General features: G+C 39.5%; 1 protein-coding gene across 7 annotated transcripts in view; it reads left to right on the forward strand.

Annotated features, from left to right (window-relative positions):
• The window catches only part of PLD1 (phospholipase D1), a 198,148-nt gene that overhangs the window by 100,373 nt on the left and 82,621 nt on the right, over window positions 1-15,154 (forward strand). For all 7 annotated transcript variants that reach the window (XR_004285288.1, XM_032341350.1, XM_032341336.1 and 4 more), the window contains 3 exons: window positions 3,740-3,892; window positions 4,958-5,107; window positions 5,762-5,845. Coding sequence is in view for 6 of the 7 variants with exons in the window: in XM_032341350.1 (XP_032197241.1) it covers window positions 3,740-3,892; window positions 4,958-5,107; window positions 5,762-5,845 (387 nt within the window). In the remaining variant the exon portion in view is untranslated. The remainder of the gene's footprint in view (window positions 1-3,739; window positions 3,893-4,957; window positions 5,108-5,761; window positions 5,846-15,154) is intronic.

The raw sequence follows: 15,154 nt of genomic DNA on the forward strand, positions 1-15,154 counted from the left end.
GAGCTGGTACCCCTGGGTAGGGGTCACCCCACCATCATCCCGCACTGTGGACCCCGGTGTGGCACTCCGGTGAGAGCTCGCATTGCTGCTGTTTAGGTGTGCTTTACTTCCAGGCACACAGTTTCACCAGGCTGCTGTGTTTGACTTTCTTCTCTGACCAGCAGGCCCGGCAGCTGTGGTTTTCAAAGCCTCTGGCTCCTTCTCAGTCAGCAGGACGGCACGGCAGTTCTCTGGGCCTAGGCCATGCCTCGTGCCCGCTAACTTCTACCGCGGGTGCAGCTGGGAGAAGGGACTGGGGCTAAAGAAGGAGCTTTAGACAGATAACGTGATTCGCCCCGCTCTCTTTTATCCTGAACTGAGGTTAGTCGATAGGCAGCCTGCATGTCTGCACTCACAACTCAGGCCTTCCGAACCACTGAGTCCTTGTTTATATCACTGACATTGAGCCATGTTAGGAGAATGCTTACAAAAAGTAGAATTCCTGCCTTTGCAGACAATTATTGAGAATGGTATCCGTTATACTGCTCAGTTGCCTGCTGTTAGGTCCCAAATGAGAAGCTTCCTTTGGAATTTAATTTTTGGGGGAGACACCTTTTATTTAATTTATTCACTGGGTAAGAAAAACCGGGAGGCTCAGACACAGGTTGGCATACCGTCACCAAATTTATGTTAATGTTGTGGTTAGGTATTGGCTTTCTGTGACTTTAATGTTTTTCCTTTTGTTAACATATCATGTGTATGTCCTTTACCGTGAGTCATCCTAACTCCATCCCATTCCCTTTTATTGGGAAGAAGCCAGGCTGTATTTTAAGAAACAGATGCATGAAATGAACGTAGGTGGAGCCCAACATAGATTTGTGTGTGTTAAATCCCAAACTCTAAAGCCACTAGATTGTAATGTGGTTAGCAATTTCAGTAACAATTTGTTACAGATTTTTTTTTTTAGATGCTGACTTGCATGTCACATTTACAATATTACTTATTGTAATAAGGTGTTCCAGCCTTTCCTGTTCTATAATGGGCTTTGGCTTTGTGTGATAGGTGATATAATATGCCCACTATTGTTTTATTGTTATGAACTGACTTACTTGATAACGACACAATGACACATTTACAGAAGTAAATGTGATTATGTGGTGTTGTAGGCAGCATGACACAGTTGCCACTTGTATTCATTTTAAATCAATCCCATATGGTCTTGCCTTCTCACTGTCATTGTCATGCCTGTTATCTGTGTCCTTACTGCTCAAAGGTCATGCTAGCCTGGGCATGAACTTGTGAACAATGCAGAATCTCAGTCCCTGCCTCAAAACTACTGCATCAGAATCTACATTTTATTTTTATTATTTATTTTATTACTGTTATTTTTCATTGAAGTATGATTGGCACATGATATTACATTAGTTTCCGCGTACAACATTGTGGTTCAACATTTATGTACATTATCAAATGCTCGCTACGATACATATAGTTACCATCTGTGGCCATGCAAAGTTATTAAAATATCATTGACTATATTCCCTACGTTGTACTTTGCATCCCTGTGACTTATTTACAACTGGAAGTTTGTACCTCTTAATCTCCTTCACCAGTATGCCCATCCTTCCACCCGTCCCTGCTCTGGTAACCAGTAATTTGTTCTCTGTATTTATGAGTCTATTTCTGTTTTGCTTTGGTTGGTTGGTTTTTGTTTTCTTAGATTCCACATGTAAGTGAAGTCATATGGTATTTGTCTTTTTCTGTCTGACTTGTATCACTTAAGCATAATACCCTCTCTAGGTCCATTCATGTTGTTGCAAATGGCAAGATCTTTTTTTTTATTGGCTGAGTAATATTCTACCACATTTTATTTATCCATTCATAAATAAGTTACTTCCATATCTCAGCTATTATAAATAATGTGGCAACAAATGTAGGGGTGTGGACATCTTTTCTAATTAGTGTTTTTGTTTTCGTTAGGTAAATACTACAAAAGCGAAAATGCTGGATCATTTGGTATTTCTGTATTTTTTTGAGGAACCTCCATATGGTTCTCTGTAGTGACTGCACCAATTTACATTCCCACCAACAGGTCACCAGGGTGTCCTTTTCTCCACATCCTCACCAGCACTTGTCATTTCTTGCCCTTGTGATACTGCACCGAATCTGCATTTTAACAGGATACCCATGTGAGGCATATTCACAGTAAAGTATAAGAGGAGTTGTTCTGTATTATTGTTGGAGCTTGCTAACCTGCCATATTACATCCCTCTTTATCCTTCATAATTTTCTTTCTAGAACACAATTACAGTGATAGTCGCATCCTCTTCCTTGCTGGGGCATGAGGATTCTCTTATTTAATAAGCATCCTGGTGTTTCTGTTAAAAACACAGATTGTCAGGCCTTTTTAATGGATCTGTGGTGGGGCCTGGGAAACTATTATTTTTCAACAAGCATCTCAAGAGCTTCTGATGGCAAAACAAATTTAGGAAACGCTGGTTCCATGCTGTAAAATCAGCGTCCTGAGCAGAGTCCTTCAACCCTCCTCAGTGTAGCCTTTGCTCATCATCCCCACGTGATACTCATTTGCCCGTTGTTCCTTACTATATTCCCTAAGACCCGACCTCACCAGACTTTCTGCCAACACATGTAGCATTTCCATACCTCCATGCCTTTGCCCACTCTTCCCTCCATGTGGGATATACGCCTCGGCCACTGTGCTCAGATACCACCTCTTTGAGTCAGTGCCTCTACCTCTTTCTCTTAGTCCAAACTAAGGACTCCTTCCTCCTTATACACATTACGCCTACAGTTTCTCGTATCTTCTTTGTGTCCCATTAGCCGAGTAAGCCATTTGGAGAGCAGGTCTCATTTACCTCTGTGCTATTGCTACCTCTACCCTATTATCCAGCTTATCATGGTATTTTCCCTTTATGAAACTTTTTAAAGTTTTTATTAATTTATTTGAGAGATAGAGCATGGAGAGGAGAAGGTCAGAAGCAGAAGCAGACTCCCCATGGAGCTGTGAGCCCAATGCAGGACTCGATCCAGGGACTTCGGAATCATGACCTGAGTCGAAGGCAGTCACTTAACCAACTGAGCCACACAGGCGTCCCCTTTATGAAACTCCTAAATATATATTGAGTTGAATACATATATGCTTCTAAGAGATCATGTCCTATTGAACATTGTTTATTAATAGTCAAAACCACAAGTACTTTGAATTAAAGAACAGAATATATGAAATATTAGATGCTTTTGAACATTGTTTACTAATAGTCTTTAAAACCACAAGTAACTTGAATTAAAGAACAAAATATGTGGAGTATTAGATACTTACTGGGTTGTTTTTAAAGGAGGATTTTTACCTCCCAAGAGACTTAATTTGCCTCTTTTATGACAGTTTATTTTAGCAAATTGTTTCCAGTGCATTTTCACTTTTCCAACAGCTGAGGGTCCTACTGTACATCCTGCAAGCTCTACGTGCCCATTTCAGGGGTGTTCTTTTAGGCTTTGCCATTAATGTATACTAAGCTAATGAATTGCTTTGAATTGCTTGGTGCCAGTACTTCTTAGAAAAACATAGTAGACCTCCTGTTCGTTTTTTGTGATTGTGACTGTTGCATAGTGATGTTTAAAAAATAAATCTCCTATGTAAAAAATAAAATATCTACATTCTGGTAGAGTGTTTACTTGTCTTAACTTGTTCTTCTTTTTGTTTCAGTAATCAAGTCTAAAAATATTTATTACCTTCTTACAGGTGGCTGATAGTGAAAGATTCATTTTTGCTATACATGAAACCAGACAGTGGTGCCATTGCCTTTGTCCTGCTGGTCGATAAAGAATTCAAGATTAAGGTGGGGAAGAAGGAGACAGAGACCAAATATGGGCTCCGAATTGATAATCTTTCAAGGTAGAAATTTCAAGTATTTTTAAAAGATTTCTCTCAAAAACAAAGTTTCTCTCCCAGCCTTGAGTGAAGGAAGTAAAATAATTTAAGTGTTAGAAAATTGTTACTTTGAACTCATCCTCAACCAAAAATAATGAAATGACTTTTCTTTCTATATATGTTTAAGTATAGAATACCCAGTGAAACAGAATAAATAATCACATGTGTTAATTTATGCGTGTTTTAACAAAATGTATGGCTACTACAAAATTAATGACTCGGTAATACCAACTTACTAAACAGATAAGGAGTGATAGTTTCATATTTTTAAAAAAATAAAATTTTACTTTATAAATTGATATCTTTTACTTAACAGGAACACATAAACAGTGATTTGATTTACAAAAATTCTGTTTGCACACAGATTTTAAGAATGAAGTCTTGAAGGGATACTCAAGTGTACATTAACTATAGATTTTATTAGCGAGTATGTGTTAATAAATGTTTTTTCTGGAAGATTGTACTTACGTAATATGTGTATCTTTTTCTCTATATATACATTTGGTTCTACAAAGTTCAGCCTCATGAATACAGATATAATTTTTTTTCTTTTCACACATTGACTTACATAAATACATATGTATTTACACACACAGACACACACATACTCTGTCTAATACACACTGGCATGAGTTTTGTGTGTATGTGTGTGTGTGTGTGTGTGTGTGTGTGTAAAAAGATGCTAAACTTCCTGATCTTCTCTGAGACCCTAAAGTTTAAGATTTTTTCCCTCATAGCCTACTATAGTTCTAGTCATAGTAAGTATGTTTGCATATTTTAGAATGAATGAATGAGTAAATAACCTGAAAATTTATTTTTGCTATATTGAATATAGTTTAAAATCCTGCCCAAAATGTTCAGGAGTCTGCTTTTTTGATATAAATAAGATGTTCTTTGCTTAAAAATTTCAACCTATGTTTGCTGCAATACCAAAACAAAATGGCACAAGCTTAATTGTTAAAATTTTTTTAAAGAAACAGAACACAGAATGATCACTTTTCTCCCCACACTTTGCTTTTTTTTTTGAAGGACACTTATTTTAAAATGCAACAGCTATAGACATGCTCGGTGGTGGGGAGGGGCTATAGAAGAATTCATCCAGAAACATGGCACCAACTTTCTCAAAGATCATCGATTTGGGTCATACGCTGCTATCCAAGAGAACACTTTAGCTAAATGGTAAGATTGTTTTGCTCTAAGACTATTTCTTATAGTCATAGTATCTGTTGTTATAGCAGGCCTAAATTCATCTGGAAGCAGTTTTCAAAGCTGTGGAAATGTATTCTTCCTTATACTTGACAAGGGCCTTTCTTTAGAGGACTACCTGAGCATAGATTAGTTATCCAATTTTTGTATTTAAGATTTTCACAGTGAGCACTCAATAGCTAGCTTTAGATTTTGAAGTTTGATTTTAAAAGCTAATTTTTCCATTTTTAGTGATACACATGGAATGTTCATTTAAGTTATTAGCTGTAATTAAAGAATAAGAATTTATTTGCTAGGTATGTTTTTCTACCCATGATTTGGAAATTGGTCTGTCCCAGTCCCAGACAAACCATGGTGTGAGTTCAACAGGATGAGGGGATTCATCTGACTCATGATGATGAGACCAACTTGTTGTTCTCTCAGCAGAATCCGGTCGCTTCCTTCTGTCTCCTTCCTGTACTTCCTGCATGGCAGATGGAAGATGGGATTTTCAGTCCTTGGTCCTCAGTTATACAAAGTTTGTACTTTGTAGTGACTCAGGCAGTGGCTTTCATCTTTTATTTTACCGTAAGATCTTTTTCTTTTCATTTAAAAAAAAAAAATGAAACAAAAACATTTGTCTTTCAGGTACGTTAATGCCAAAGGGTATTTTGAAGATGTGGCAAATGCTATGGAAGAGGCAGAAGAAGAGATTTTTATCACGGATTGGTGGTTAGTATTTATCCATGGGGATTGGGTTGGGAGGTTTCTACGACTGGAAATGTAAATCAGTGTTGTGCTGTTCCAGAATCGTACTTTATGAAAACCAGCAGTACCTGTAGATAGTTTGGCTGAAGTCTCAACAGTTAACTATAATAGCCTTCAGTGAAACATCTTTTCAAATAACTTGAACTCCAAGTATATCCTTAAAATATTTAGCTTAAACAATTTTGTTTTTGTCTTCCTCCCTTCTGTCCGCCCCCCTCGCCCGTTCCCTCCCTCCTCTTTCTTTCTTTTCTTTTCTCTTCTCTTCTTTTCTTTTCTGTCTTTCTAGATGTTATCTATGTGTCAGAGGCAGAGAGCACAAGGAGGGGGAGCTGCAGGCAGGCTCCCCACTGAGCAAGGAGACCAATGTGGGGCTCAGCCCCTGGACACTGAAATTATGATCTGAGCCAAAGGCAGACGCTTAACCAACTGAGCCCCCCAGGCATTCCTGTTTTTGTCATTCCATTTGGAAATAGACACCCAAATATCCATCTTAGTGAAGATATTTTGCAATGCAAATGCAGTTTGAGAAGTGGTAGAAAATAATCTTCCTTGGGTGCCTTCTTCATTTGGTATTTCAGTCACAGGTCCAGTGAATACACTTCTGAATTGTCCCTTTGAAGCTAGAGTAGTTCCATTTGCCTATTACAGAATGACTAGGCCTGGTTAACTTTTTTGGAGATACATCAGACTTCAGCTTTTTGACCCCCTTTACAAATGTCCATGGGAGTTGCAGTGCTTATCAGGGCCACTGGAAATCTCATATTCAGAACTCCTTTAGCTCTTGGAAAATTGTCCTCTTGGAGTTGGTGTAGGTTTTTTTTTTTTTTTTTCCAAAGATTTTATTGGTTTATTTGTCAGAGAGAAATAGAGAGGGAAAGCACCCAAGCAGCGGGAGAGGCAGAGAGAGAGAGAAGCAGGCTCCCCACCGAGCAAGGAGCCCCATGTGGGACTCGATCCCAGGACACCGGGATCATGATCTGAGCCGAAGGCAGCGGCTTAACCAACTGATCCACCCAGGTGTCCCTTGGTGTAGGTTTTATAGGCTGACTTTAGTTCCACTTACCCATCTGCCTGGACAGTTAAAACCAGTTGCAGATGCCAAAATTGACTACCGGAGAAATGAACGTGTCTAAAATGTGTCTTCCTTCTAAGAATTCAGTCGCTGAAATGCTCCTTTTTTTTCCCTATCTCGTTTCCTTTCAAATGCTATCTCATGTATAAACTGTGACAATATCATAATTTATTTCCTCCTAATTCTGCAGTTTGGGGAAAGGGGAGAGTAATTAGGAATATGAATTCATCCTCTTCTACTATTTTGCCTTAGTGATATGGAAATCTGTCCTGGTAGAGCATGCTTTCCCAGTCTTGGCACTATTGGCATTTTGAGCCAGACAATTTTTTTTTTAAGATTTTATATATTTATTTATTTGAGACACACACAGAGAGAGAGAAAGAGAGAGAGAGAGAGAGGAAGAGAACGCGCACACAGAGAGGGAGAGGGAGAAACAGGCTCCCCGGTGAGCAAGGAGCCTGGTGTGGGGCTCGATCCCAGGATCCTGGGATCATGATCTGAGCCAAAGTCAACTGCTTCACTGACTGAGCCACCTGGGCGCCCCTCAGCCAGATAATTCTTTGTTATGGGAGGTTGTTCTGTGCGTTGTGGAAGGTTTAGCACCATCAGCATGTCTGGCTCTCTACTAGGGGCCAGTAGCAAGTTTCTGGTTACGGTCATGTCTTCTGACATTGCCAAATGTCCCCTGGAGGGCAGAGTCCTTCTTGGTTGAGAACAGTTGATCTAGGGTCGATAGACAAGGTGTGCGATGGTCAACATGCCTGTGAACCTGTTTATTCTCATGTATATGGAGGAGTAAATGTTGGCTTTTATTGTCACATTTGTCTCTGCACTCAGTTACCAGGAATAAAAATAAGTTTCATACTTAGGAGCTATTTCTTTGGTTGAATACTTTATAAACACTTAATGAGAATACATTTAAGCTTAACGTAGTACTATATTTCTTTAGATAATATTTTGGAAAGTTTGATGAAGACAGAAGAGAGACTGAAGATATTTTTCCATTGAGCCCATATTTTCATGTTTTATGCAAGAAAATATCTCTTTTGAAGGTTCTGAACACTAAAATACAGGTTTCTATTTAAACATCTAAAGAGAAGGAACCTGACTGTTTTCTGCTATTGGAAAGAAAATAAACTAGGTTATTCCTTTTCTATGACTGTCTAGGATAACATCTTATTACCACAGTCCCTTTGAAATGAAGCCTTTATTGTAACTTCCCTTGTAAGAACTGAAGAAAATTCTTGCCATGCAGGTATATTGCAAAAGAGAGCATTCAGAAACTTAACCAAAACTGGCATGTCCCGTATTGGTATACTGAGTATAGTTTGGAAGATGAACTTATCCTTTAGAAGCTTCTAATCTGGGGCGCCTGGGTGGCTTAGTGGGTTGAAGCCTCTGCCTTCGGCTCAGGTCATGATCTCGGGGTCCAGGGATCAAGCCCGGTGTTGGGCTCTCTGCTCAGCAGGGAGCCTGCTTCCTTTCCTCTCTCTCTCTCTGCCTGTCTCTCTGCTACTTGTGATCTCTGTCTGTCAAATAAATAAATAAGATCTTTAAAAAAAAAAAAAAAGAAGCTTCTAATCTAATTCAAGAGATATCATATGCTTAAGTGAAAACTGTACTAATAAATTTATTAAATAATTAGTGTGCAAACAAAGGTGGATAAGGTGGATATAGTGAAATGAGAAACAACCTGGAAGCTTCTAGTTCTTTAATTCATTTAATCACCCATCTACTCACTTGTTCACTTAGTCCTTCATTCCAGAGCTCTTTAGCGAGCGCTCACCCTGGGGCAGGTGCTGAATGGGGGGGCCCTGTGTATATGAAGATGCCTGAGAAGCAGCCCCTCCCCCAGAACAAGAGAGAGTCAGGAAGTCAGAGGGAAAATCACAGACTGGGGAGAAGTGAGTGATGAGGATGAAGATAGTGGAAGGCTGTAAGGAAGGAGGAGCCCAGAGGCGGGGCAATGCCTGAGCCTACGGAGCTGGAGCCATGGAAGCTTCTAGAAAGTGAAGGCTGGCCTGGGGCTTGGTGATGGAGTTGGCCAGATGAAGACAGGTGAATGCTTTTGGCAGAGGGATAGCCGGGACCTAGGCATGGAAGTGTGAGAGGGCACAGCAACTTGGGAGGAGGGTGGAGGTTGTGGAGAGCTGAAGCACAACATCCCTGGGGATGGCGGGTGGAGATGGCCCTGAAGGGGCCAGGGGCAGACCGTGAAGGGCAGCGGGGGAGCTGCTAAGCAGTTTACACTTTCTACTGTGGTCACTGGGAACCACTGACCATTTTTTTTTTTTTTTTTTTTTTTTTTTGACAGAGAGAGATCACAAGTAGGCAGAGAGGCAGAGAGAGAGAGAGAGGGAAGCAGGCTCCCTGACGAGCAGAGAGCCCGATGCGGGACTCGATCCCAGGACCCTGAGATCATGACCTGAGCCGAAGGCAGCAGCTTAACCCACTGAGCCCCCACTGACCATTTTTAAGCATGGGGATTTCAATCAGATTTGTTTTTTAAAAGGGAACATTCTGGTAATAGTGTAGAAGAGGAATTAATCCCTGGTTGTAGAGCCCACTTGGCAAGCTATTGTTGTAGTCCAGGAGAGAAATGGTGAGGGCCTTTGCTCGGAACACCTTAGGGACCTAACTCTTACAGCCCTAGGGCAAGTGGTTTCTACAGCACAAAGTAACATTGATGGTAACAGCTATGATTTGTTAAATTCTTACAAGGGCCAGAGGCTGTGTTATAGTTGTGAAGAGTGAGGCTCAGGAGGTGGATGAGGAAACTGCCCCCAGTCAGGCAGCTGACAGGAGCCAGTGCTGGCTGGGACCCAGGTGTGTCTGCTCTAGAATCCCTGGATCCCGGAGCTGCCTTTCAGAGAGGGCCAGCCGCAGGACATGGGGTCTGAAGTTCCTTTAATAAATTTATTTTTTAAAGATTTTATTTATTTATTTGACAGAGTGAGAGAGAGAGTGTGTGTGTGTTTGTGTGTGTGTGTACATGAATGGGGAGACGGGCAAAGAGACAAGCTGCCTCCCCCACTGAGTGCAAAGCCCAATATGGGGTTCGATCCCCGGATCGTGGGATTATGACCTGAGCCGAAGGCAGACGCTTAACTGACTGAGCCACCCAGGCACCCCTGCAGTTCCTCTTAGATCTGAAATTCTTTAAGTACAGACTGACCTGTTTTGAGGTACCAGATAAATTAGTAATCAGATTTGGGTAGATTTGGCTTGGAGAAATGTTCTGAAGAGGTAAATCCTGAGGTAGGCCGTCAAGGTATAGAAGAGATAATGACCCATTCAACAGCCCAGACTGTCTGAAAACTAAAGTGAAGAGTAAATTCCAGTTGGATGTTGAAGGTGTCCTAACAGGTAGTTTCTATACAAAGACGAGGGAGAGCATTCTTCACTGGTTTACATGATTTACGTGGATTGACCAGAGGAACACTCGTTTTATGCCTTCTCTGTGCTTGGTACTATTTCAAGTCCCCTCTGAATCAACTCTCCAGCATTCACGGGAATATGTCCAAAAATGAGGTCCGACACCGACATGTGGCTACAAGCTCCATTGTCAAATTGCTAATGGCTCTTAGGGCAGATCCAGTGGCTCAGCTCAAATCTCCTCTTGCTTGGGCAGCTCTGATTACCAGTGGGCAGCCAGCAGGTGGGCAGCAAGCGTGCTGATGCTTGCCACAGTTGCCTCTTTATCCCGCCCGTCAGGGCTGGGGGTGCAGGTGGGGTCCTCCGCCACAGCCTCTGTGCCCAGCCAGTGTGTTAACTGTGTCAGAAATAGACAGGAGCAGTAAAACTAAATAATTTTTAAAAAGATTTTTCATTTTTTAAAAAATTATTAATTTTAATTCCACTGTAGTTAACAGTGTTTTATTAGTTTCAGGTGAAAATAGCTTTAATCTCTGCATTACTCTGCTCTTGAATCCCTGACACCCGTTTACCCATTCCCCTCCTGGGGACCATCAGTTAGTTTTTTCTCTGTTTTAGTTAGGAGACTGTTTCTTGGGAGGCACCTGGGGAGCTTAGTCATTGGAGTGTCTGACTCTTGATTTCAGCTCAGGTCATGATCTCAGGGTTATGAGGTAGATCCCTGAATCAGGCTCTGCACTGGGCATGGAGCCTGCTTGAGATTCTTTTTCTCTTCCTCTCCCTCTGCTTCTCCCCCATCTCTCTTTAAAAAAAAAAAAAAGAAAGAAAGAAAAAAAAGTTCCCTTTCCTTAAAAAAAAAAAAACAGTCTGTTTCTTGGTTTCTCTCCTTTTTTCCCCTTGTTGGTCTGTTTCGTTTTTTAAATTCAAATTATGAGTGATAATTCAAATTATGATAGTTGGCTTTCTCTGACTGACTTATTTCACTTAGGATTATACTCTGTAGCTCCATCCATGTTGTTGCCAATGGCAAGATTTCATTCTTTTTTACAGCTGAATAATATACACACAAACACACACCACTCCTTTACCCATTTATCAATGGACACTTGGAATGCTTCCATAATTTGTCTGTTGTAAATTATGCTGTTATAAACATGGGAGTGCATGGATCTGTTTGAGTTAATATTTTTGTATTCTTTGGGAAATACCCAGTACTGTGATTACTAGATTGTAGGATAGTTATATTTTTAAGTTTTTGAGAAATGTCCATTCTGTTTTCCACCGTGTCTATACCAGTTTGCATTCCCACCAACAGTGCTTGAGGATTTCTGTTTCTCCAAATCCTTGCTAACACTTGTTATCTCTTGGGCTTTTTATTTTAGCCATTTTGACCAGTGTGAGGTAATATCTCATTATAGTTTTGATTTGCATTTCCCTGATGTTGAATGATGATGAACATCTTTTCATGTGTCTGTTGGTCATTTGCATGTCTTCTTTGGAGAAATGTCTGTTCATGTCTTCTGCCCATTTTTAAATCGGATTATTAGCTTTATGGGTATCGAGTTATATCAGTTCTTTATATACTTTAAATAAACGCTTATCATCAGATATGTCATATGTAAATATCTTCTCCCATTCAGTAGGTTGCCTTTTAGGGTTTTTGTTTTGTTTTGATTGTTTCTTACTTAAAAATAGTTGTATTTACATTTCACAATTTACCCAAATACTGTTTTTTTTTAATAAACTTTCAATAGGATTTTTTTCTTAAAGAAATTCTTTATTGTGTCTTGACTGTGTTCTTATGGAATTTCAGGGAAACAGCTGTGTGTATTTTAATAGCTTAATTTGTACAAAAAGGAAGGCAGGTCGTCACATGGAGATCGAATGGGATACTAAAATGCCCTTTAGTGAATTTTCTGACATGGACCATCCCTTTGATGCTGAAGGTAATGCATCTGTTGAAAGAAGTGATTGTAGATTTGGATTACTTCTCTCTACATCTTCCAGTTTTTCTGTTTTATCTTCCCAAATAATGTGAAATCTTGTGACTCAAGGATTAGGTACCAAAATCTTCCTTTGGCCCAAAATACTCTTTAGTCTGGTTTTACTGACAGATTTTCCCTTCATTCTGTCTTGGTTTATTCATTATTTACGTAATAGCCAACTGGAAGTTCTCAGTCTAATAGGTACATGTAATTAGCACAACTGTTATACCTGCTGTGTCTGTACCTGTAAGGAGCTCTGGATTAGGTGCATCAGTATGAAATACAAACACCTGCCTTCCTGCAGAGCCTCGGTGGGGAGCTGCTGTTAACTGTAACTGCAGCTCCACCTGCTGGTGTGGATTAAGACCAGTTGCAGAAACTTTTTATTTTGAGGTAGTCACAATAGTTTTTTTTTTTGTTTTTATTTCCCTTGCCTCAGGAGACCTATCTAGAAAAATGTTGCTAGAGCCAATGTTAAAGAATTTACTACCTGTGTTCTCTTCTATGATTTTTATGGTTTTGGGTCTCACATTTAGGTCTTTAATCCATTTTGAGGTTGTTGGGTTTTTTTGTTTTTGTTTTTGTTTTTGTTTTTGTGTTTTTGGTGTAAGAAAGTGGTCCAGTTTCATTCTTTAGCATGTAGTTGCCCACTTTTCCCAACACCATTTGTTAAAGAGACTATCTTTTTCCCATTGCATATTCTTTTCTGCTTTGTCAGATATTAATTGACCATAAAATTCTGGGTTTATTTCTGGGTCGTCTTCTCTTGATCTATGTGTCTGTTTTTGTGCCAGTACCGTACTGTTTTGATTACTACAGCTTTATAACTTGAGGTTGGGAATTGTGATATTTCTAGTTTTGTTTTCCCTTTTCAGTGTTGCTTTAGCTATTTGGGGTCTTTTGTGGTTCCATACAAATTTTAGGATTGGTTGTTCTAGCTCTGTGAAAAATGCTGATGATATTTTGACACGTTACATTAAATCTTAGGGTAGTGTAGACTTTTTAACAATATTTGATCTTCCAATCCATGAGTATGGTATGTATTTCCATTTCTTTGTGTCATTTTGGAATTTCTCTTACTGATGTTTAATAGTTTTCAGAGTACAAATCTTTCACCTCTTTTTTTTTTTTTTTAAGATTCTATTTATTTATTTGACAGAGAGAGATCACAAGTAGGCAGAGAGGCAGGCAGAGGGAGAGAGAGAGAGGAGGAAGCAGGCCCCCTGCTGAACAGAGAGCCCGATGCGGGATCCCAGGACCCTGAGATCATGACCTGAGCCGAAGGCAGCGGCTTAACCCACTGAGCCACCCAGGTGCCCCTCTTTCACCTCTTTGATTAAATTTATTCCTCGGTGTTTTATTATTTTTGGTGCAGTTGTAAATGGAATTGTTTTCTTAATTTCTCTTTCTACTGCTTTGTTATTAGTGTATAGAAATGCACCAGATTTCTGTACATTGATTTTGTATGCTGTGACTTGATGGAATTCATTTTATCAGTTCTAGTAGTTTTTTAATGGAGTCTGTAGGGTTTTCTATTTATAGTATCTTGTCATCAGCAAGTAGTGAATATTTTACATCTTCTTTACGGATTTTTTTTGCCTTCTATTTTGTTTTCTTGTCTGATTGCTGTGGCTAGGAGTTCCAGTCTATGTTTAATAAAAGTAGTGAGAGGAGACATATTTATGTTGTTCCTGATCTTAGAGGAAAAGCTCTCAGTTTTTTGCCATTGAGTTTGATGTTAGTTGTGGGTTTTTCATAGATGGCCTTTATTATGTTGAGGTGTGTTCCATCTAAACTTACTTTGTTGACAGTTTTTATCAAGAATTAATATTGAATCTTGTCAAATGCTTTCCTGCATCTATTGAAATGACCATATGGTTTTTATCTCTTCTCTTGTTAATGTGGTGTATAATGATAATTGATTGCAAATATTGATCCATCCTTGCATCCTTGGAATAAGTCATTATGGCAAATGATTTTTTGTAATGTATTGTTAGATTTGGTTTATTAATATTTTGTTGAGGATTTTTGCATCTCTCTTCTTTAGGGATGTTGGCTTCCAGTTCTCTTTTTTAGTGGTGTCTTTTGTCTGGTTTGGTATCAGGGTAATCCTGGCCTCATAGAATATATTTGAAAGCCTTCCTTCCTCTTCTATTTTTGGGAATAGTTTGAAGAGAATAGATATTACGTCTTTTTTTAATGTTTGGTAAAGTTTACTTGTGAATCCTTCTAGTCCTGGATGTTCATTTCTTAGTAGTTTTTTGATTACTGATTCAAACTGGTGATCCCTTTATTGTTATGTATTGCCCTTCTTTGTTCCTTACTGTAGTCTTTATTTTAAAGTCTATTTTGTCTGATATAAGGACTGCTACTCTGGCTTATTTTGTTTGTTTGTTTGTTTTCACTTCCATTTGCATGGTGAATGTTTTTTCATCCCTTGGCAGTAATCTAATCCTTAGATCAGTTCTCAAACTTTGATACAATGTTTAGGATCAAATCCATGCAAGGGCAGCATGGGAGTGAGCTAGAAGTTCATAAACAACTTCATAGGGTTGCTTTCCTGAGCTCTGCTTTCTCCATGATCTCTCCACTACTTTTGGGTTTCGTGTAGTTTTTTTGTTTTGTTTTGTTTTGTTTTTTTCAGTCCTCTAACTAGAAATGTGGCGCTTTATTTTCCCCACTCTGGTATGTGCTTTCTGCAATGATGTTTGTGTCCAGAGCCAAGCAATAAATATTTACAGTGTCCTCTAGGAACCACAGCTCTTCTAGTTGGGAGATCAAAGTTCCAATCACTCAGTGTTTCTGGTGCCTGTGAGCTCCTTGCTGCCACCCCATCACTGC

Source organism: Mustela erminea, chromosome 1 (genome assembly GCF_009829155.1).
Source record: "Mustela erminea isolate mMusErm1 chromosome 1, mMusErm1.Pri, whole genome shotgun sequence".
In the NCBI taxonomy this organism is placed as follows: domain Eukaryota; kingdom Metazoa; phylum Chordata; class Mammalia; order Carnivora; family Mustelidae; genus Mustela; species Mustela erminea.